The 23,914-nt window shown below is 37.1% G+C and overlaps 1 protein-coding gene across 1 annotated transcript in view; it reads left to right on the forward strand.

Annotated features, from left to right (window-relative positions):
* VWA8 (von Willebrand factor A domain containing 8) overlaps positions 1-23,914 on the forward strand; it is a gene marked incomplete at both ends in the record, with an annotated part of 114,822 nt that overhangs the window by 33,061 nt on the left and 57,847 nt on the right. Inside the window, 9 exons of the mRNA XM_079535851.1 lie at positions 2,986-3,153; positions 5,074-5,238; positions 5,627-5,676; positions 6,013-6,121; positions 9,377-9,481; positions 14,216-14,347; positions 14,887-15,018; positions 16,236-16,370; positions 16,451-16,528. Coding sequence (XP_079391977.1) covers positions 2,986-3,153; positions 5,074-5,238; positions 5,627-5,676; positions 6,013-6,121; positions 9,377-9,481; positions 14,216-14,347; positions 14,887-15,018; positions 16,236-16,370; positions 16,451-16,528 — 1,074 coding nt within the window. The remainder of the gene's footprint in view (positions 1-2,985; positions 3,154-5,073; positions 5,239-5,626; positions 5,677-6,012; positions 6,122-9,376; positions 9,482-14,215; positions 14,348-14,886; positions 15,019-16,235; positions 16,371-16,450; positions 16,529-23,914) is intronic.

The raw sequence follows: 23,914 nt of genomic DNA on the forward strand, positions 1-23,914 counted from the left end.
ATCTTTGGCTACCTATACATACTTCTTATAATATGTAGCATCCATTTTGATATATTGTACTTAGCAACACAACCTTGAATAAAAATTTTGAACAGTTTTCTAGCTCAGAAAAATTGCTTTCTTTTTAAATTGTGATCTTCTGAATTAATCTGCGTGCTTTAATAGGCACTTCTCAAGATTGTACTGCCAGTAGAGAACATCTTTCAGAAGTTCACAGTATACTTCTGGATAGTCTAAACCTATACCAGATTGTGCAAGTCCAGAAGAGAGGCTTATTGGTACCAGTGCCAGGTCAGAAGCCATGAGCACAAACTGGAGCACAGGAGGTTCCCTCTGAACACCAGGAGCCTTTCTGTGCTGTGCAGTGGCGGAGCACTGGCACAGCCTGCCCAGAACTGTGGCATCTCCTCCTTGGGGATCTCCCAGAGCTGCCCTGGGACGTGGCCCTGGGCACCCTGCTCTGGGTGTCCCTGCTGAGACAGGGGCTGGAGCAGAGGGACCCAGAGGGCCCTGGCAGCCTCAGTTATGTTGTGATATTTGTAATACTGGAAGACTGTTAATTCAGCAAGCCTTCATTCATAGTGTGCATGTCTCAACATGAGTCAACAAGATTCTATGGATACTGACAATATTTTGACATATGAACAAGATGTGTATTTTCCTCTGGCTAGTAAAATATGGTCATAAAGCCTTCATAGACATATAATATGCAGAATCCAACTAACCTGGCAAATAAAATGTTTGTTGAAATGTATTCTGGCTGTATCTCCAAAGTGCATTTGGAGAATATAGCATTTTGTTCATGCCAGGTATTGGACTGGTTGCTGGAGACTCAGATTTTCTATTTAAACAGGTTGAAGCAGATTTTTTATTTGACCAGTGACCTTCCTAGAGAACAATGTTAGTACAAAATTTGCCTTTCTTACAGATTTTCTGGAATGGAGAGAGTGAAATTTTTTATTGCTTGTTAAAGCATAATATTTTGAATTAGCCTATAATTCACTTGCTGATTGCTTTTGGAAGGAATTAGTGATTCAGTGCAAGGGAAATAGTCTTAGGACTACACTTGGTTAATGGGATTATTATGGGTTCCTCAGATATTGATTTTGAGATTAGATCCTAAAAATGTCAGGGAAGGGAAATTAATACACGGATGCGTACTGAGATTTGTGAGCTTAGGTAAAATAGTTATTGCTATTTTAATAAAGATGTTGAAATCTTACATCATGGCTTATTTTCCCATAGTTGTTGTTTATGCTTCTACTTCGCTATAGGATAGAAGTATAGAAGTATACTTCTATGGTGTGCATAAGAAGCAGCTGAATTAGTTAGGGTGCCATTTAGTGTTATCTTTAGTGTTAACAGATGGATCTCTGATTCTGTCATATGCTTTGTACCATGCATCAGTTTGGTTGCACTGAGCTGTTCTTTGTCTCTAGCTTAGATTTATCCAGCTGTCCTTCGTACCTTTTTTTTCTTTTTTGAATATTTTTTTCCATGTGAAATTCTTATTTGATTCTTTTCTGTCTTCATATTTTTTCATTATTCTTTCTCATTTCCTCCTTCTTTCTCTTTGTCTCAGTCTTTGACATCTGTTGTATTCATCAGAGATTTCCATCTAGTGTCATATGAAATGTTTGTCTGTAGGAGTTCATAGGAGACATGCTGGGAATAGATTTCAATCATACTCCCTTTGCCACTGTGCTTGTGTCTAAAATTGTTAAAATGCAGTTGGAATGGAAAGCAAAACTCTTTGGTGCTTCTTGATATTGGGTACATGTACACATTCCCTGTTATTATCTGGTTAAGCTTTTTCAATCTGGAAATAGACAAGAAAGCATTAAATTTCAGTTTGTCTTTCATTGGGCAGTAATTGTGAATAATAGTTATGAAGTGAATTTAGCTAATTTCCCTGAGCCCACAACATTGACTGAGAAGAAGCTGCACAAAATTACCAACACAGAGCTTAGTTTTATGTTTTGGATAGACATTAGGCTCATATAAACAGTAAGAATTCACAAATAAGTAAAGAGGAGAAATATAGAAAAGAAATAAAGTCCCACCCCAAATGCTCCAAAGTGTTCACAAGTGAAAGTCTGTGCTTTTATTCTGTTTTTATAGAAGACGGTGTTCAGTCTGGGAATATAATTACAAACATTTCTAATTTTATCACATAGATAAAATCTGATTATTGATAGCATTGTTTTGTTTTTATCTCCCACACCTGGTTTTACCAGGTTGTTGTTCTCTTCGGGTCAGACTAAAACACTGTACTGGTGGAATTACACTGGTACATAACCAGAATAATCCCAAGGAAATTCTGACCTTTGGTTTCTAAATATTTTAATATGGTTGTAAACATGTACAACCACTTCTAAACTGTGTATTCTGTATAAATAGCTATGCCATAATTGTCATACCTGAAAAGTGTTATGCAACATCAAAAAGAAAACATGGTGATTATTATCATGTACTGGGTATACACTGAAATGTTATCAAGATTTTACACTTTATTCTGTTGATACAGGAGACTAGAATACCTTTTGTTATTACTGATATTGTTATTTCTTTTTCAGCACCTTTTGTTATTATTTATATTACTATTTCTTTTTCAGTCCCTGTAACAGTTATAAAAGTCCAACTTACGAACATGTTAATACAATCAGTTGTCACTCTTTGTAGAATCATATCATAGAGCGGCCTGGGTTGAAAAGGACCACAATGATCATCTAGTTCCAACCCCCCTGCTGTGTGGTTGGGTCGCCAACCAGTAGACCAGGCTGCCCAGAGCCACATCCAGCCTGACCTTGAATGCCTCCAGGGATGGGGCATCCACAACCTCCTTGGCCAACCCGTTCCAATCTTACTGATTATTATTGAAATAAATACTGTTTTGGAAATCATCTGTGGATTCTTTTTCAGTGGGATTTCATGAGATATTTGATGTTTATTTCTCTCCCAATATTGCTTGTTACTTTTGAAAAGTGTGCAGTTCGTGCAGCTACAGAAGGACGAATCCTTGTGTTGGAAGGTTTGGAGAAGGCTGAGCGCAATGTCTTACCTGTGTTGAACAATTTGCTGGAGAACAGGGAAATGCAACTTGAAGATGGACGTTTTCTCATGTCCGCAGAACGTTATGACAAACTTCTGCAGGTAGGGAAATACCATTTGGATTTTCCATTCTTTTTTTCCTGTTCTTGGTAGTGCTTGAATACTGTTATGAAGAGGATAGTAGTTAGAAGCCAAATGCTTGGATTCGAACACAGTGTGTATGTGAGATGTTATACAGGTTGAAATTTTAGGGTGGAAGTTAGCTGAGATGCATAACATTCCACTTCAGTTAAAACACTGTTTTAACCTATATCCCTCTGCCCCCATTAAAAAAAAAAGACAGTTGCTCATGCCAGCTTTATATGCTGCTTGTATGTAAAATGTGGAAGCTGTTGAGGTTAAACAAAATGTATTTGTGAGAAGAGATTACAGTTGAAAGTGTCCCCGTGAAGTTCAGATAGTGCTTCAGCATTGTAGTAGTCCTGTTGATAAGCTTTTAAAATAGGATGCCAAACAAAGAGGTCAAGATTGGTGACTCAGTATTTCTCAGTACTGTCTCACCTTTAATTTAGTAAAATATGTGTGAGGAGCCAATCCAAATAATAAGAAATGGATAGTGAGTTTACTTTTGGTAGGCAATGGGATTATATCTGCTACTGTTACTACTTCAGCCATTTTCATTTTCTTCAAGGTTTGAGTCCCATTGCTTACATTTGAGTTGGGTACTCTTTGGCCTTTTGGGGACCTTAGTAAATTTAATCTCAGTTTCCACCAGTACTCTGTTTCATACTTTCGTGTGCTGTAGTGTCTACTCACATACCTGTTGGTCTCTTGTCTGATCTCACTCATGTTTCTGTCTGTTGTGCCTGTTGATAAGTATATGATTTGGACCTATATGAAAAAAGGAAATGTGCAGTAAGCCTTCTAGTTGATCACAATTAAATGAGCTCGCTTCCTATGTTGTTAGTACCATAGCAAATTTCTGAAAATATATTGATATTTCTTCAGTTTCTTATTTCTGGTTTGAAATCTTCTGATTTGTGCCTTTTCTAAAAATCTTTTTATGGTATTTAATCGGAAGATACAATTGTTGGGAGAATTATTGCCAAATTTGAAAAGTAAGCTTTTAAATTTGTGATTGTATTTAAAAACTGAAAGTGAGAATTCAGACTTGGACAAGATTTGGTTGCAAAGTAAAACTTCTTCTCTTTACTTTTTTCCTTTTTTAAGAGTATTCTAATGATAAAATGCTTCAGAATGAGTGCCTCGGGTGCACTGTTAATAGTTGATGAATTAAATAAATCTTCTGCTATAATACTAAATCTAATATTGTTGTTTGGCAGATATTACATTATATAAGCTAATGTTCATTTTCTCTTCTTCAATGTGAATAATCATATACTGTATAACTAGGACAAGGAAGACAAAACTGTGATGTGTGAAGATTTAACAGTGTATATTGCTTTGTGTGCATTGAATCTTTTACAGGACAGCAACTGTAATACACAACATAGATGTTCTTGTGAAGGAGTCCAGTGATAGCTCTGTTTTGGTATTGCTTGTAATAAAGCATATTTTGTAAATGAAAATTTTAAAGCAATAATGGTCTCCTTTACATTTACAAGAAGAAGGGAAAAGAAGAAAAAAAAAAGTACTCACAGTACCATAATTCTAGTGCTTCAGGTTGTAATGAATTTTGTCATCTGTTTATTTTCTGTTCTTTTTGAAAGCAAGGTTCTGAACATGTAGTTCTGAACCATGACTGTCTGTGGGGCCTCTAATCAAATTGCCTGACAGCTGTACATAATCAAATGTTCTATCTCCTTTTGTTTTGGAAAACCTTGCTTTTATGATCAGCAAATTAGAATAGATCAATGCTTTGTAGCATTTCTGAATGAAAGATGGGAACAATACCATATTTATAGCTAGACAAACAAGGATTGTTAGTCTGTCTGCAGCTTAGTCTGGAGGAGTATTTAGTGATGTAACTTTTTTTTTCCTGCTTTATGTTGGTTAATTTAGGATCATACGAAATCAGAGTTGGATGCATGGAGGATTGTTCGGGTTAGTGAAGATTTTCGTGTAATAGCATTGGGTTTGCCAGTACCTAAATATTCTGGTAACCCTTTGGATCCTCCCCTTCGCTCTAGATTTCAAGCTAGAGATATTTATCATCTGCCTTTTAAGGTAAGCACTTTAACAGAAGAGTTGGGCTATTTGTACTGAGTAGAGCTATTATTTTGACATTGTTTTACTTAGCTCACCTCTGGAATCAATACATTTATCTTAAATGGCATTTTTTCATACTGCTCTCTAATAAATTCCTGAAAGGCAGGCTTAAAGTTGTCAAGGAATGTGGCAGCAGAAAAATAATTTCCATTAGACAATATAGCCCTAGAAGAAAGATTTGATAATATTTCCTTCCGTTCATAAAATTAAATCTGTGTTCAGGAGTGAGTAGACTCTTCATGTCTAAATTAGCAGAAAAAATAGAAAGTGTCTCTCCATCATGTGCTGTGACCTACAGTATGACCCAAAAATGAATTTACTTTATGATTTCATGTTCTATTTTCAGGACCATCTTCAGCTATTATATTCAATTGGATCAAACATTTCTGCAGAGAGGTAATTTTTCATAATTAAAAGAAAAATCAAAATTAATGAAGAAATGTGGTGTCATTTCAGGTTTCCTTGCTATTTTTATAACTAGTGTCTCTACATGGAGACCAGAACTGAAGAAGCTTTTAATATGTGTGGGTGTATGCTCAAACAGCTTTCTATATGCAGCCTTCATAGTGAATCCTTAATGCTTTAGAACTTCAATCACACATTATTTTTTTTCTGCTCAGATAGAGTTTCAGCATCTTATACTGATCTTAAACTGTAATTAACTATTTAGGCTTTAGTATTTTAAGTATAGATGGCATATGTAAAACTCTGTACTTATTTTTTTCTATGCAGAATTTCTCAGATCCTGTCTTTTGCTACAACTCTCTGCTCTCAAGAATCCTCTACACTGGGACTTCCAGATTTTCCTTTAGACAGCTTATCTGCTGCAGTTCAGATTTTGGTAAGTGTATACACATGTGCTGTGAAACTGTACAAGCTTAAAATTTCTTAGAATTAGATCTGTATTTTTCATGTATCTGGAAGAAGATGAACAAGAACATTTTGGAGAAATAACTTAAAAATCCGAAGATGATTTGAATAACAATGCTTCAACCAAGCATAATATGGAAGGGCAAGGAAAGGCACAATGCAATATTTTTAAAATAGTTGAATATATCTGTGTGTTTTCAAAATAATGTTCCTACTCTGCTTAATCAACTTCTGTGACTTCAGATACAGCATATGTGATGACAGTGAGGTTGTCGTGGACCTCTTTGTATTATCAGTGTAGAGAAATAAGCATTTCTGTAGGTTGTGATTTTTCTATTTTAATGCTGCATTACAAAGACACTTACTACTCTCCTTTAACAACAAAAAGTTAAAATGCAGGTGCAGAGACTGTTAATGCAATAAATAATAATATGCTTAAATGCAATGTCAGAGACCGTTAAGTTGTATGAGATGAATCCCATATTAGATCTTTGGGATCTATGGAATGGCTGGTGAATTTACAATAAACTTAGGGGAGTTATCAGGAGATGCAGGCTGAGCGTATTTGAAGGTACAGTAGTTCTCCTGACAGCTACAATCCATAGTGGAGAAGTCTACTAGAATAATTCTCCATTGTATCTTCCATGCAATCATCTCTCCAGTGGTATTGCTCAGTGACAATAAGTTTTATTGGATTGTACATATTAAAAGGTGTCAGTTATTTGTGTCACTGCTGTGCTCAGTCCCTTCAACTATAAGCTAGAAAGTCATTGTGCCTGATATTTAGAGATGGAATTTTGGGTCTGAATTAGTGGTATTACATCAGATAGTATGAAGTGATTAAGATTCAGGTTTAGAGAACTGAAAGAGCACATAAAGGGCTTTGGAAAGAAATACATGATGGGTTTTAAAATAAATTACAACTTCTTATTCTTTAAGCCCTGTATGAAGAATTATTTTTAAATGACTGCCAGATAGCTTTCAGAGAGATGGAAAGAAAATGAGATGTAAGCCATTATCTAAACCGTGGAATGAAGGAAGCGTTTTATTTTACATTAGAGAATGTGAAAATGTTACCATTGTATGACAGCCTCTTTTTTGGATAGGCCAGAACTGTTTCTTTTAGAATTAGTTTTAATCACTCAGTTTTCTAAGCCAACTGTTCTCACTGATTCTAGCTGGAGCATTTCTCCTTCACGCACTGGGTCATCATCCTCTACTTTGATTTAACCATTTTTTTGGTTTTGGATTGATTTACAATTGTAGAATCATAGAATCCTTAGAGTTAAAAGGGACCTTCAAAGGTCATCTAGTCCAACTCCCCTGCAATGAACAGGGACACCTACAGCTAGATCAGGTTACCCAGGGCCTGATCCAGCCTTGCCATGAAAGTCTTCAGGAACAGGGCATCAGGCCCATCTCTGGGCAATCTCTTCCTGTGCCTCACCATCCTCAATGTAGAAGGTTTGTTTTTGTTTTTTTTTTATATCCAACCTAGATCTACCTTCTTTGAGCTTGAAGCCACCTCCCCTTGTTCTGTCACCACAGACCCTTCTAGAGAGTCTGTCTCCTTCTTTCCTGGAGCTCCCTTTTAGATATTGAAAGGCTGCTATCAGGTCACCTTGCAGCGTTCTCCAGACTGAAGAGCCCCAGCTCTCTCAGCCTGTCCTTGCAGGAAAGGTGCTCCATCCCTTGGATAATTTCTGTGGCCCTCCTCTGGACATGTTCCAACTGCTCCATGTTTCTCCTGTACTGAGGACTCCACATCTGGATGCAGTACTCCAGGTGAGGTCTTACCAGCACGGAGCAGGAGGGCAGGATCACCTCCCTTACCCTGCTGGCCATGCTTGTTTTGTTGCAGCCTGAGATATGGTTGGCTTTCTGGCCTGCAAGGCTCCTGTCCAGCTTCCCATTCACCAGTACACCCAAACAATATAGCAGTGTAGAATGTATATATCATAAAGACTGTCTCCCTGTCTTCTGCATAGATTAATGTAGTTTCAAAAATGTGTTTCTTAGTTTGAAAACTCATTTCTCCAAATTTTTTTGTAGTATGCTGTTCTGAAGAGGCTAATTTTGGATATGCCACTGTAATTATTATTAATTTGAGATAATGTGTGCAAATTATATGTTACATCTTTATTTATAGAGGGCTTTTAAAATGCAGTAATGGGCTTTGTGATCCTTTAGGCAGCATATTTACTACAATGCTCTTAAGTTGTTTATTTTTACTGATGTTTTTTTAATATGGAACATTATAAATAGTACTACTGATTATAAGTATGAATTGAATTATGCATTTCATAAAATATGCATCTCTGGATCTCATTTCTGAGCAACTCTTCTCTTTAGTTGGATCTCTGCATAATCCAAGTCTGTAACTGAGAACTGATCCATTTTATTTAAATAATATTAGAGCATGTAAAAAAAGTAGTAGCAGTCCACTAATTGTTAATAACAACAGTTACTCAGGATCAATCCTTAATAACATGCATGTCTTTTCTGAAGCAATTGAGCATTATTTTAGGATTTTCTGAAACACTTTTTCTACCATGGAGAAAGTTGTGTGCATGTCTCTTAACTATTCTCAAAAGTACTTCTATTTCTTTCTCTATTGCTGTGGCAAAATGACTGGAACAATTGCTAGTTCAGATAACAGCTGACAGAATAATTATTACTTATAATTAGCAAGGAAGTGTAAAACATTGTTTACAGTTTTGTTTGGGAAGTGCAAACATCCTTGGTAACGCATTTCAAAGCAAAACAAATTTTGTTCAGCTGTTCCAAACTTTCTAGAAATTAGTTAAGTAAAACCTGTACAATATAATAGAATTAGAAGTAAATATTAGAAATTGCTGTGAAATAGTAGGCTGTTATTGTACAGATTCTTGTCATAGTGTGAAACACGGTTTCCACTGGTGGAATTTGTCTCATCTAACCTCAAGTGATGTTAAGATTCTGAGACAGTCCCTGTGGCTTCCATTTATGCACGGGAGAAGAAGTGCTTGTTTTGGCATAATTTATCTAACTTGCTTGAGATACTTTCATTGTAATGAATTGCATGTTCAAAATGCCTGTTTTGACATCTGACCAACTGCTGGATGAGTTGGTCATTTGTTTATTGCCATTAAATTTTTTATTTCAAGTTTAGCACTGTTTTGGATTTAACACCTGATGAATGATGAACCAATCATTTTGTTTCATCTGTATTTTTAATTTGAATTAGGATTCATTTCCTATGATGTCAGTCCAGCATGTTATTGACCGGCTTTATCCCTATAATGTTTTCCTTGGAAAGGAAGGCAGAACTGCTGTCAAAGATGCACTAAAAGTAAGTATTGCATGTTGTAATTCAAGGGAGCAATGGATGTTGACTAATGCTACATCATTATTTCAGTTTTTAAAAAGAATAAAAAATCTTAAGTGAATGAGGTGGTTACATTATTGCTGGTATGAATACAGTCTTTCAAAAGCACTTAGATGTTCACGGATTCCCTTAGAGTGCTCATAGATTCCATTAGAGTGAAAAGCGAAACTTGTTTTCTATAGAATTCTTAGACCTGAGTTCAAGACTGCACAAAACTCGTTATATAGAAATGTTTGTTTGAGAGTAGTTTATTCTGTGGCTAAAGTAGTTAAATGCTTAAAAATACCTTTGGCACCTGACCTTTTAGAGGAGATATTGAAATAAAAACAGATCACATGGCACAAGATGCATTTGATAAAGTATACTTAAAGAATGTATTAGTTTTCTGGCTTTAGTCTGTATTAGCCTTTTCTTGTTTGTTTTTGACCAGATCTGTTCTGTTGTTATGATTGTGTTTAATAACAGCTTATCAAGCTTGTAACTGTACTGGGTTATTCTATTCATCCTTTTAAAACTTTAGCACAGTATTAGCTTGCTTTCTTCTTCGAATGTGTAGGAGATATTGCAAATAAACATTTGCAGCCTAAACCATCTCACCCAGCTCTTTCAGTCCTGAAAAATGAAAGTCATTTGTACCTGCCTATTTAGGAATACTCAACATAGTGGTTAGGGAATGGTCCTGAACCATGTCTATGCGTCAGGGAATGACTGTTATCTGTCCTTGCTGCCACTTCCCAAATCTGCACAGGAGCTTAGTCCTGAACTCCCTAGTTTAGCTAGGCTATCAGCTTGTTTTCATGAGTTTTTGCTTTTGAAGGAGGTCCTGCTAGTGTTCACAGGCCTTCAGAACTTCCTGCTCTGGGATCCTGTCTGTTACTTCTCTGAATGAGCCACTCTGGTCCCATGAAATGCGAGATCTGTACTCTGTTACTTGGCTTCATTGCTTCTCCTCAGAATTTTGACCTCCATTATTTCATGGTTGCTGCAACCAAGGCTGCTGTCTATTGCTGCACCCCCTTCCTACTGTTCCTTGTTTGTGAACAGCAGAGCCACTGTACATCACCCCAGCACAGCACCTGTGGTAAGAATTTATTCCAGACAACCTTCCAAAAAAGGTAGATTGATTGTGTCATGCTGTTTCCCTTCCAGCACTCATCAGCATGATTGAAATTGCCAGTAAGAACCAGGATCTAGATGGAAATAGAAATTTCTGTTAACTCTGTTAACAGAGCAGAGACAGTCACTTCTGTTCTCAATGTGCTTTTATTGTTATCTTGTCCTTTATTTTTTGCTATCAGTTATGCATAGTAGGAATCTTTACATTCTGTACTATTAGCTTTCTTCATTTGCTATTTCTTTTAATAAGCCTTCTGCTATGTATGCTTTTTCTTCTTATATAAGAGGGTTGACTTTCTTTCTTAGTGACTGTCTACTTTTAAATCTTCTTTATCATTTAAACTTTTCTGTGTTAGTTGTTCTTATTTTGATATTCTTTGTCAGCATGACTTTCATAAGCTTGTCTCTCTAGGTTAGCAGATATGTATAATCCTATTAGGAATTTTATTCTGTTTGCATGCAACAAAGCAGACAATCTTATAAAATATATTAAACAACTGGTTGTACTGAGGAACTCCTGTTTATAATTGTACTTTAGTAGTAGCATTGCAAGAACTGAATACAAAATTATTTTTGCCATCCCACAAGAAATGTGAAGGAGAGGAGTCTTGCAAAGCAATGTGCTTTATTATTCTGCCCTTCTCCAGACATTAAGAGTATGTCTAGCTATGTTTGCTACTGAAAACTATGTAACAGAATACAGTTAAGGAATATTACTTTCAGCAAGGAAAGATTGAGTTGAAAAAAGTATACCTGACATATATTTGGAGTTGATTAATTAATTTGTGAGGATTGAGTCACCTTTTAACATCAGCTAATGTTTAAAGAAAACAGAAACAAATTCCTTGTCATAAATGTAAAGTTTAATGATCAGAGTTGGAGACAGATATGGGCAAGTAGTGCTCTAGCTTTTAATGTATCTTACTTTCATGAGCTGTTTCAGTCAGCTGTTGGAGGTGAGAAATGAGGTAGATAGCTGGCTCAACAGCTGGTTTTGGCAGCTGTTAGAACCTGTGCATATTTCTAGAGGCCATCACATTCCCTGGATACTGTCTTCCCAACCGTAATCCTCAGCTTGGGTGTATCTTTTCCAAATGTGCCTTCTTTCTCAATAGGAGTCCACTATGTCTTAGGTATTCCTCTTAATTCTTGCTCTTGATAATCAATGAAATGAGCTACTGACTTACATCTTCCCTGCAAATGAAATTAGTTACTGTGTTAGTCTTAGGTATGTAAAGATGCTTTGAAATGCAGATCTCATGTTGAGTGAACCTATTAAATCTAACCTGTCTTAGTTTTATCTCTATCTGTCTGAGAACTGTTTTGTAGGGTATAAAATGTGGCTCCTTGTGTCAGCCTAGCCAACACTGAGTGGAATCTTCCTTGATTGCACACCGAATCACTGTTGATGCTTTATTAGAGAGCTGGTTATCATACAGGGCACTGGTAAAAGGAATGCAGTTTCCAGTATTCCTTAGTTCATTACATCATTAGCTTGCGACAGACAGAAGTGCCAATGAAAACTTGAGAATGATCTATCTTTGTGTACCTATATTTGAAGTTGCTTCATTTGAGAAACTGTCATTTTCTGTTTTGAATCTTAAAGATTTTAAATGTAAGAGATCTTGCAAAGCAAGGTATGGCTTGGCTTGAATTCTGGCCTTTGTACTTGGATTAAGTATTTGCATGAGAAATTATTTTTGAATGGCAGATGAATATTTGAAATATGCTTGTAAAAAGTTATTTAACTTGAGCATTTCCTTTATACAGTTTAGATGTAGACAAATGACTGCTTTCAACCAAAACAGTCTCCAGTGAAACATTTCCGAATGATTAGCTTAAATATGTATGATGTCTTCCACAGTAATGAAGTTTTCTTTCCTATGTACTATTGATAGGCATTTATAAAACTGGCCATTGATATTCAGTTATGTTTGTGGCTCACAAGAGATTGCAGCTAATTCCTTCATTGTTCCATAAGCTTTCAGTTGTTTCAGATTCATCGCAGATTTGGGCTTTGCCTTTTAAATTCTTACGTGCCATTTGCATGCTTGATTTTTTTTATGGTATTGGGAACATCCGCTGTTTTGTTTTTGTTTGTCGTTTACTTTTTTTTTGCATTATTTGTTCATCCTCTTTAATGTTGCCTGACCTCCTCCTCCGACCTCCTCCTCTATTTTGCTGCTTCTCAGTAGGAAGCCTCTTTGAACGACAGAAGCACTCTCTTACGGAGTGGGCTAATATTACAGAAAATTGGATTCATCTTGCTTGTTTAGACAATTCTATTATTCTGGTTACTTCTGAGATCTTTCTATTGCAAACTGTAGTCTAAGGCAGAATTTGCTTCTCTTTCATCCCTTCCCACAAAGTCATTTATAAACTTTGTGTTTTTTGCATTAATGCCAATTTGCAGTTCTTATTTTGCTACTTGTACAATTTTAATCCTCTTATTCCTTGTAAAATTATCTTTCCCTCCTGTGCAGAGAATCAGAGAATCAGAGAATCAGAGAATCATGATCATCCAGTTTCAACCCCCTGCTCTGTGCAGGGTCACCAACCAGCAGACCAGGCTGCCCAGAGCCACATCCAGCCTGGCCTTGAATGCCTCCAGGGATGGGGCATCCACAGCCTCCTTGGGCAGTCTATCCCAGTGCCTCACTGCCCTCTGTGTGAAAAACTTCCTCCTAACATTTAACCTAAACCTCCCCTGTCTCAGTTTAAAGCCATTCCTCCTTGTCCTGTCACAATCCACTCTCATAAACAGTTGTTCCCCTTCTGTTCATACGCTCCCTTCAAATACTGGAAGGCCACAGTGAGGTCTCCCCAGAGCCTTCTTTTCTCCAATCTAAATAAGCCCAGTTCCCTCAACCTTTCCCTCTTTTTTCTCTTGATTACTCAGCTTTCAACTTTGAAAATATTACTGTGGCTTTTCTTATACTTAAGCCCTTTGATAACGACTTCTCTTTGTACGACAAAGCAATCATTTTCATGATATCTGTATAAAGCATACATTAGAATATAATGCTCAGAAGTGGATTGGGAATACAGAAGCCCATTACTTTTTGATATATCCAGAATGTGCTGAAGGCTTGATAGGTAGAGGTCTTCCTCAGTTTTCATTGTGTGATAAGACTGTGGAGCTACATAAACATAATGTTTGGTGGTCATTTTTACTGGTAGTCAGATATTTAAATCTGCAGTTTTTTATAATTGCCTGCAAAGATAGGTGGTCCATTACTAAACTGCTAAAGGCTATCGTCCATTTATTTTATTATTTCAGTCTGTCCAAGTAAGTATCTGCAAAGTAACAATATGACAATTAAATTGCATTTGTCTTTAGTCGGAATAAATAGATAAGTAGGTCTTTTTGGTTTGGTTTAAAAGAGTATATGAAATATATAGGCCATCAAGACTGTAAACACAGTTGTGTAAAGTGAAATAAAGTTTAAATAAATGAAATGAGTTTAAGACTTCACAAGTAATTAATCTTGGATATGCTTCTGGCCCTGTTATCAGAACAAACAATTCTAAAAAAGAAATCTATATTTAATAAATAATTCCCCCAACCCTCTAATTCTGCAGCGTTTTGAGCTCCAAGACTCAAACAAACAATTGCGTCCAAGACAGATTACAAAAGTTGAAAGTGTACCAGGAAACAAACCCTTCAAGGCTGATGTAACTGTACAGATCGGTGAAAGTGAAGTGACATTCCAGGTAATTACATATTCCTAAAACTGTACGTACTTACTGTTAAGTTACTTTCATGTAATCAAGAATTTGACTCTTATCTTTGATCCTGAAACACATTTGTGTTGAGTGTTTGCTTTTTGTTATTTTTTCAAAAGCACGTAGATACAGGATTATTGGATTATGGATAAGCAATATTTTAGATAAATTAATTGTATATAGGAAACTACAGGTATATCAAGTGCTGAAAAATAAATGAAAGGAAAATCTATAATGCAGTAAAACATCCAGAAATTTTGAATAAAAATGCTTGTGATGTTCTTGATGCTGCTTTCCCTTTTTCTTAGAATAAAATAATGGTCTGTGTGTATCTGCACTTCAAATAAAATCTGATGAGTGTTTGGTAGTGTTCTGACACGGGGTGTTGGGAAAATGGAACAAAAATAATTGCATTAAATGTGATTGGTCTGAGAAGTTTGTGACCTGCTAGGTAGTGAAAGAAGATCATGTTCAGGGAAGAGGCGGTGATGTGAGGATTTGAAGTTAATTTTGAGTTTGGACGTTAGATAGTTTCTAAAGATGGAGAGTTAGTGGGAGTCAGAGACAGTTCTAATACAGATGAAGGTTATCCTCAGAGACTCTGCACTGTGACAGTGCAAAAACGGGAACAGCAGCAAACAGGAATTTGTCAGACAAAGGTAAATCTATAAGGACTTGATAGGACTTTTTTTTCTGAGGAGGTGGATTTTTGCATTCATTTGACCGTGTAGGTAGATGATACCTGCTCAAAATATGCCTGCAGAATGCATTTTTTTCAAGGAAGAGGACATGAGAAGTTTGCTGATTAAACAGTTCCAGACTAGAACAGAAAATGGAAATAGTGCAAGCATCCTAATGTGGAGGATGACTGAATATTTTTAGTCTCCAAAGTTCTGATCAAAGTGTCCCCTGCAGATTTTTGCAAGACACATTCTTTGTTTGTTTGTTTGTTTTTCTCTAAGTAATAAACACTTCTCATATTTTGATTTCTGCATGACCAGTCTCAAGTTCTTTTTGTACCCCAATGCCATAATTCACAGAAATTGTAGAAACACCAAGGTTGGAAAAGGCCTACAAAATCATCCAGTCCAACCATCACCAACAGTTCTCACTAAACCACGTCCCTCAACACAAAATCCAAACATTCCTTGAAAGCCTTCAAGGTCGGTGACTCCACCACCTCCCTGGGCAGCCCATTCCAGTGCCTGGCCACTCTTTCAGAGAAGTAGTATATCCTAATGTCCAGCCTAAATCTCCCCTGGCACAGCTTGAAGCCATTCCCTCTGGTCCTATCACCAGTTACACGAGAGAAGAGGCCGACCCCCAGCTCACTACAGCCTCCCTTCAGGCAGTTACAGAGAGCAATGAGGTCTCCCCTGAGCCTCCTCTTCTCCAGGCTGAACAATCCCAGTTCTCTCAGCTGCCCCTCATAAGCCCTGTGCTCCAGACCCTGCACCAGCACTAATTGAATTGGTTTACATTTCATAATTTTTTTTTTTCCATTAAGAATGGGAGAAGAAAGTGTGGAGGAAGTTGTCTATAAAAAAATCAGAATCATAGAATGTCTTGGATTGGAAAGGTCTCTAAGGATCATGAAGTTCCAGCCCCTATTTGCCATAGGCAAAGCTGCCAACCTCTAGATCTGATACTAGACCAGGTTGACCAGGGCCCCATCCAACTTGGTCTTGAATTCTCCAGGGACAGATTATACAGTGTTAATTTTATTCAGTGTAAGATTTGGGTTTGATAATTACATCCACAAAACATTACAGTATTATTTGGAGAAGTGTAACCCAGTCCATACAAAGTTTAGAGCTATCACAATATGTCTTATTAAGTGTTTTGTTTTGTTTTCTTTTGCCTTGTTTCCTTTTAGGTTCCAGCTGGGACTGGGCTATTAAAACAGCATTCTCAATCAGATAAATTCATAAGAACTTCCAGTCATGATCAGCTGTTGGCAGAAATGATGCAATCTCATATGGTTAAAGATATGTGTTTGATTGGAGGAAAAGTAAGAATTTTAATTTCTCGTTTCCCTCTTTCCCCATGTTCCTTACAATGTAATTTAGTTATTATTTTCTAACTTTTTAGGGCTGTGGAAAAACAGTTATTGCTAAGGAGTTTGCTGATATGCTAGGATACAGCATAGAACCTATCATGCTATATCAGGTAAGTAAACGATCTGCTGATGATCATGCTTTAAATATGATCCAAAATACAACACGCAGGCAGGTTCTCCATGTAAGGCAGCCTTTATGTACAGCAGCAGCTTCTATAATCAGTAATAATAATCACCAGTGTGTGTTTTAAAATAAAGGATACTAAAAATAGCTTTATGGTAATTATGGAGTGTTTTTTTACTTTCTGTTATGGAATACTCATCTAAAATCTTGTCTCACTGCAGACCTCAACAAAGGGGGTAGTATACAGCAATATAGATAGTTTGATGTTATTACTTATAAGTTAGCCCTTGTAGTGCTTTACTTTCATTTTACTGCCTTCATTGAGAATGTGAGAGAGATAAATTAAATAAGCAAAATGTAAGCATTCACTGCATCTTTCTGTTAGCAACAGAGAATTGACAATTTGTTTTGTGATTTGACGCAACTGAGCATCATAAAGAAAATGATGTCTTCCATGTCTTTCCAGACTTTCTCTCTACTTTTGAAGTATGTTTCCTTTTGGTCAGAGTGGTGACTTCTTGTAATTCATGCATATTGAAGACCTTTTCTCTTTCCTTTTTTTTTTTTGTTTGTCCCTATGCTGTTTCATTTTATAATCAATCAGCAGTTTTAATGTTATTTTTCACTGGTATGGAAGAGGTTTCTTAAGTTATTAAAGCTTATTGAGGATGTTCTCAAGTTATTTTTCACTTTCTATAGGCTTACAGTTTCATTTTTTTTTACTTCTGTCAAGATCTTTCAGTGTCCTCTTACAGCTTATTTTTTCTGATGCCTGTCTCATGGGATTTTAAATAATGCTATTGATTCTCTTGATTTACTTTTTTCCCTTATTTATTTATTTATTTATTTATTTATTTATTTATACATTTCTTTTTAGTCTGATGGTTACAGTGGTGGTGGGACTGCATTGTAGTAGAGATAAAAAAGAAAAAGTTCTATATTCAAAAATGTTGGATCCTAGAAATAAAGAATGAGGATTGGTATTTATATGTGATAAATGCATATTACATTCAATTGATATTAATGCTGCTCATTTTTTTTTAGGTGCTATCACTCTTAGCCGAACTGTTGCTAATTTATTTCAAATTTGGCTGGGATCTTAATAGAGATGTGGCTTTAAAAATAAATTTGGGGAGACGTGTGTGTTTTTTGTGAGGCTTATAGGTAGCTGACTTAACTGTCTTAGAATGACACTTAGGGATAAAGTGAAAGGAAGAACTAGAGAAGTCATAAGGGCTTCAATGTGTTTTGCAGGTGGTGTCGAGGAGCTGTAGGTATCATCAAGGCTGTGTTTCTAGTGAGCTGGAGGAAAAAATCTACCCTAGTTTAAAGTAGCAATAGTTGCAGACACGTTAGATGTACAGAAAAATCAAATTAAGGAGATGTCAGTTGTCTCAGAGTATGATAAATGTGAAGCAGTGGCCCTGCTATCCGTTTAGGTTTTTTTCTGTTGATTTCATCCTGACAGTGCAGCAGACTGTCTCACAGCACTATAGATTGTTTGTTTTTTAAACCCTGAGGTCTGTCCTGCTTAACAGTGATCTCCTGTAGGCAGTGTTCACTTGGTACTTGTTTGGAGAATATTGTCAGTCTTAGATCTTGATCAACTATGACCTCATGCCATAGTCTGAAAAATATTGAGGTTAAAAATAGAGTGACTGAATTTGCTTATTACATGTAAGGTTTTCTCCATAACCTTTAGGAATGAAAACACTCTCAAATGAAATATGAAGCTAAGGCTGTTCCATGACCTTGTAAGCCAAAGCATACCAAATATCACAAATTTTGTGGTCATAAGTGATAATTGGCAATATTGTAGGGGAAGATTAGCATCAGATTTAACACAGTATATTCTTAACACAGTATATTCTTTAACACGATATAATCTTCCCCTTCCTTTGCTTATTTAAATCTTTCCCAGACAGCATGGAAACCTTAAAAGGAAGAAAAAGACAGTGGCAGCTGGTTTGGATGCATGTGGGGAGTTAAGAGATGCAGACAAAAATGGGTGGTATCATTGAAGGGTTGAAAGAGACAAAAGAAAGAAAAAAAGGAAAAAAAAATTATGATTATGAAAGAGAAAGTCCATTTTATGTTTTTCTGCATTGACACGAGCTTCTTCAAACACGATCCCACTGTTCTGCTCTTCCTTCCCCCAGTATGCCTTTAGCTAATGGAAGTGCAGACTTTAAAAGTATATCTGCATAAATTGAGTCAGATAAGAGCTCTTTTCCCGAGTTTTAACCTGTCCAGTTATGATCAGGTTTGGTTTTCAAAGTTACACAGCCCTATCAATGCAATATGATGTTCCCAGTGATATACCTGGCTTTTCCAGAAGTATCTGTTATCCTGTATACAGTCATATAGTAAGATAGGTGCATAGATTCTGGGCTAGAATTATGTCATACTTCTCTCTGCACTTGTCCATATAAATATATTTTTAAATCATCCCAAGAAAATTACTTTTACTGCCTTGACAAATGAACATAAAGACAGACTCACTCACACTTTTGTTGTATGAGGTACAGTGATCCTTGTAATGACTGATCCTTGTGGATCTCTTCCAACTCAGGATAGCCTATGACTTTTACTCACCAGCAAAATCAGGGAATTATTTAATTCGGCAAGCTTAAAAACATAACCACTGTTTTTCAATAGCCTAACTTTAATTAGTATGGCTTCACTGAATAGGAGCAGACGACTTCCTTTTTGGAGATGCATGAATGGAGGAGCTGATGAAGAAATCAGTTACTTGCTGGACATCGTTCTTTCAGAAGGACTTGTGATTACTGCTGAAATAAAATCTAGGCTAAGAGTTTGAAGTATTTCACATTAGAGTGAACCATTCCTTTGGTTTCACCAGGATTTGATCAAGTTAAAAGGGCGCAGGGTTTTTGTAGAGCGGCATTTATGGTAATAGGGAATGTTGTTAAAGCAAAAAAAAAAAACAACAACTGTGAGCTCATTGTTCAGAATAAATTCACTCGTGGACATGTCTACCTAACATCCAGGTATATATGTATGTATATATATGTGGTGCTGTTGCCAGAACTTTTTTGAGAACTAAATGGTTTGCATGATACCGAGTTTGTCGGCACCGGATGGGATTTGCCTTTCTCTAGAGGGGAGAAGGGTCCTTGGGGAAAAGCTAGTAGAAGTCATTGGGAGGGCTTTAAACTAGGTCTGAACAGGGATGGGGGTGACAGTGAGCCTTCCTGTGATAAGGTGTGGGATGGCATAGCTGTATTAGAAGGACAGGGTGCTAGCAGGGGCCTTGAAAGACTGACTTCCTTGAGAGATGCTGGCAACATTGCAGCATGTACAAAATCCTGTGATGATAAGGCAGTGACTGCTGGGAAAGATCATGGAATACATCCTCATGGAAATTATGCTAAGGAAGACAGGGAGGTGATAGGGGAAAACCAGCATGGCTCCACCAAGGGTAAATCCTTTTCGACCAACCTAATGGCCTTTTACGATGGTGTCAGTGCATCAATGGACAAGGGAAGAGCCACTGACATCATCTATCTGGACTTCAGTAAGGACATGGCACCCCACAACATCCTTTACTCCAAACTGTAAAGACATGATTTGATGGGTGGACTGTTCAATGGACAAACTGGCTGCAGAACTGAGTCGAGAGAGTGGTGGTCAGTGGCTCGGTGCCTGGAAGGAGATCAGTGATGAGGGCTATCTCACAGGAGTTGGTGCTGGGACTGATGCTCTTTAGTATCTTCATCAATTACGTTGACAGTGAGGTTGAATACATCCTCAGCAAGTTTGCTGATGACACCAAGCTGTGTGGTGTACTCAGTACACTAGAGGTATGGGATACCATCCAGAGGGACCTAGACAGGCTTGAGTAGTGGGCCCAGGTGAATCTTACAGGATTCAACAAATCCAAGTGCAAGGTCTTGCATCCTAGGCTGCGTCAAAAGCAGTGTGGCCAGCAGGGAAGTGATCCTACCCCTCTGCTCTGCACTGGTGAGGCCTCACCTAGAGTACTGCGTCCAGATGTGGAGTTCTTAGTACAGAAGAGACATGGAGCTGTTGGAGCACGTCCAGAAGAGGACCATAAAAATGATTCAAGGAATGAAACATCTCTCCTGAGGACAAGCTGAGAGTGCTGGGAGCATGGATAAGGCTGCGCGATAATCTGATAGCAGCCTTTCAATATCCAAAGAGGGAGCTACAGGAAAGAAGGGGACAGAATCTTTAGTAGAATCCGTGGTGATAGAAATGGTTTCAAGCTTAAAGAGGGTAGATTTAGGTTATATATATAGGGAAAAGAACTTTACAGTGAGGGTGGTGTGACACTGGCACAGGTTGTGCATGTCCCTGTTCATTGCAAAGGAGTTGGAGTAGATGACCTTTAAAGGTCCTTTCCAACTCTAAGGGTTCTCTGATTCTGTATTTCACATGTAAAATATCTCAGAAAATCTTAAAAACCTTTACAGGAAGCAAGACATAAAAAATGACTGAATGCTGCTGAGCTATGCATCTTTTGATATATTTTAAGAATGCATTTGTTTTTTTACACATCAGTAGCTTTGCACAGCAAAGTAATAACATAGTTTAATGACTGGAAAAATGTTAAATATTAATTCATGCAGTAATTGGGCAATGAAGGCTCTGAAAAGTTTGATAAAGCATACTTAATAGGTTTCTGTATTTTTCTTCAAAAAGTATCTTTTTGGTTTTCTGGGAGAGAGATTATATTGTCCTGAATCATTTCTAAAATGAAAGAGGTTCATATCTGTGCTGTAGTTCCTGTTATTTTGCCAATCATTTCTACAGGCGCTAAGAAATTAGATGAAGCTCTTCGCTTTGGTCTGAACAAACAGCAGTATTTTCATTCAGGCTCTGTGAAGAATTGTGTTCTTGGATGTTTGTATATAATGTTTACTTTTATTTTAAATATTTGCTTCGTCCTTCTTTCCATCTGAAGTTGATATAAGGACTTGAATAGTGTGAAGTCCTTAGCTGCCTATATTGTTTTCACAGAAATAAACTCTACAAGCTTTTATGTTGTGAGTTGAGAATCAAACATATCCAAACATATCAATCAACATATCCCAAACCTTTTAAGCATATGGATAATTTCTTACGGTAACACTTGTCTCACGGAACAATTACTGTCTAATTTATGGTCTCTGACATTGTACACATTTCTGACTATATTCAGTTCTAAGTAGGCAGATTCTTGACAGAGGAAACTTAGATCCTGATTAGGAAGGATTTGTTTTTCAGGGTTTTTTGTGTGTGTTTAAAAAGCAGCAAATGAGAATCACTGCATCCTAGGAATGGGAAAGAACCTCTGGAGATCATCTAGTCCAGCCCCATATTTAAAGCAGGTTCCCTGGAGTAGGTCCGGATGGGTTTTCAGTATCTCCAGAAAAGGAGACATCACCATTTCTCTGGGCAGCCTGTTCCAGTGCTGTCATCTCAAAGTAGAGGTGTTCTTTCTCATGTTCAGAGAGAACTTCCTGGGTTCCAGTTTGTGCCCGTTGCCTCTTGTCCTGTGGCGGGGTGCCACCAAAAGGAGCCTGACTCCATCCTTTTGACACCCATCCTTCACATATTTCTAAGAGTTCCTGTGGAATTTGGCTACACTACATTGCTATGTCCACAGTAAGTGGCAGCATGATTTAAATCATTTTAGGTGATATAATAAACGTGAATTTCTTTCCATGCTCTGTGGAGCATGGATTAAGTTCATACAATATTGTTGCGTCTACTTCTTCATGTACATATTGTATCTGAAATGTCTGCGTGCATTCTAATGCAATGTTTATTTTGGTCCTGGTAGGGAAAAAAATAATCAATACATAGCATCTCTTGTGGGAAAGCTGTTCTTGCAGGGAAAATAGAATGTGCACATATTTGTCCAACTTAGGATAAAGAATAGAATGCATCAGAAGGAAGTACTCAGCTTTAGCAATAAAATAAAAAGATGTAACCATTAGGCATGGTAAATCGAACTGAAAAAGCCTGGCCCCATATAGTTGACACCCACCCTTTAGATATTTACAAGTGTTGATAAGATCCACTCTCGGTCTTCTCTTCTGCAAGAAGCAGCAGCCAGCTGGTTTTTGTGTACTGTAGCTAGGGAACTTTTGGTTGTGATTGTTCAAAATAAAGCATTTCACTTCTATTTTTATCTTTCCCTGTAAATTTTCAGGTGAAAAAAAAACAACAACAATATTCAAAGTGACGTTAAAACAAATTTCCTGCAACTTGTTCCTCCTTCTCTTGCACCGCAAAAGCAATCTTTTAAGCACATCCCTACTGTTTGTGTACTGTGATGTTTTTGTTTCTAGGATTTCTTTTTTTTTTTTTTTTTTGCATGACCTCATAGTTTTCCTTCTAAACTCCTTCCAGTTCTTTGAGAATTATTAACAAAATACAAGTCCAAATTGGCATGAATGCAGGAAGCATAGATTTTTTTTCACCTTGTAATTGCCAAGAACACAATTCGTGCGGAGAACCGTAAAAATGGCTGAATTGGAGATTTGTATTGCAGTGGCTGCAAAGGGGAGGAAAGGAAACAAGTATTTTCTCTGCTCAACTTCATTATTTTTTTTCCTAACATACAAGATACTTTAGCTTGTATTGCATTGTTTATTTTCTAAATTACAATGACTGTGACCAATACAAATCAAAATGTTTCAGAAGGCAATTGCTTTGCCCAAAGTAGTGTGTGTGGGGAGAGGGATTAATTAGGACCTTTCTGTTGTCCCCCCTCCAAAAGGAGGAATTTTTAGTGGCAGAGTATTATCATCATGGAACAGGCTGCCCAGGGGGTTGTGGATTCTCCTTCTCTGGAGATATTCAAGAGCCAGCTGGATGCCTACCTGTGCAGCCTGCTGTAGGAGGCCTGCTTTTCAGGGGGTTGGCCTTGATGATCTCTGGAGGTCCCTTACAACTCCTACAATTCTGTGATTCTGTGATCATGCAGTTCATAACATTATAATTTTAATATTATGTATTAAAAATTGATTTAGTGTAAAGAAATAGAAGCAATAAATCACTAAGAAGGAACTTTGCCGTGACAAATCACAGAATCACAGAATGGCCAGGGTTGGAAGGGAACTCAAGGATCATGAATCTCTAACCCTCCTGCCACATGCAGGGCCACCAACCTCCATATTTCATACTAGACCAGGCTGCCCAGGGCCCAGCAAACCTCTTACTGCCTTTGGGTAGATGTTAATGAATGATGCTTCATTTGAACGCATCACTTAATTAATACAATTCAGTCATTTAAATTATGATATGAAGTTCATTTCAGAAAATATTTTTCAAGAAAATACACCTCTGATGGTTGTTTTTTTTCTTCTCATGAAAACAGAAGTGTATTTATCAAGTTGCT

The sequence above is a fragment of the Tetrao urogallus genome, assembly GCF_951394365.1.
Source record: "Tetrao urogallus genome assembly, chromosome: 1".
Lineage (NCBI taxonomy): Eukaryota > Metazoa > Chordata > Aves > Galliformes > Phasianidae > Tetrao > Tetrao urogallus.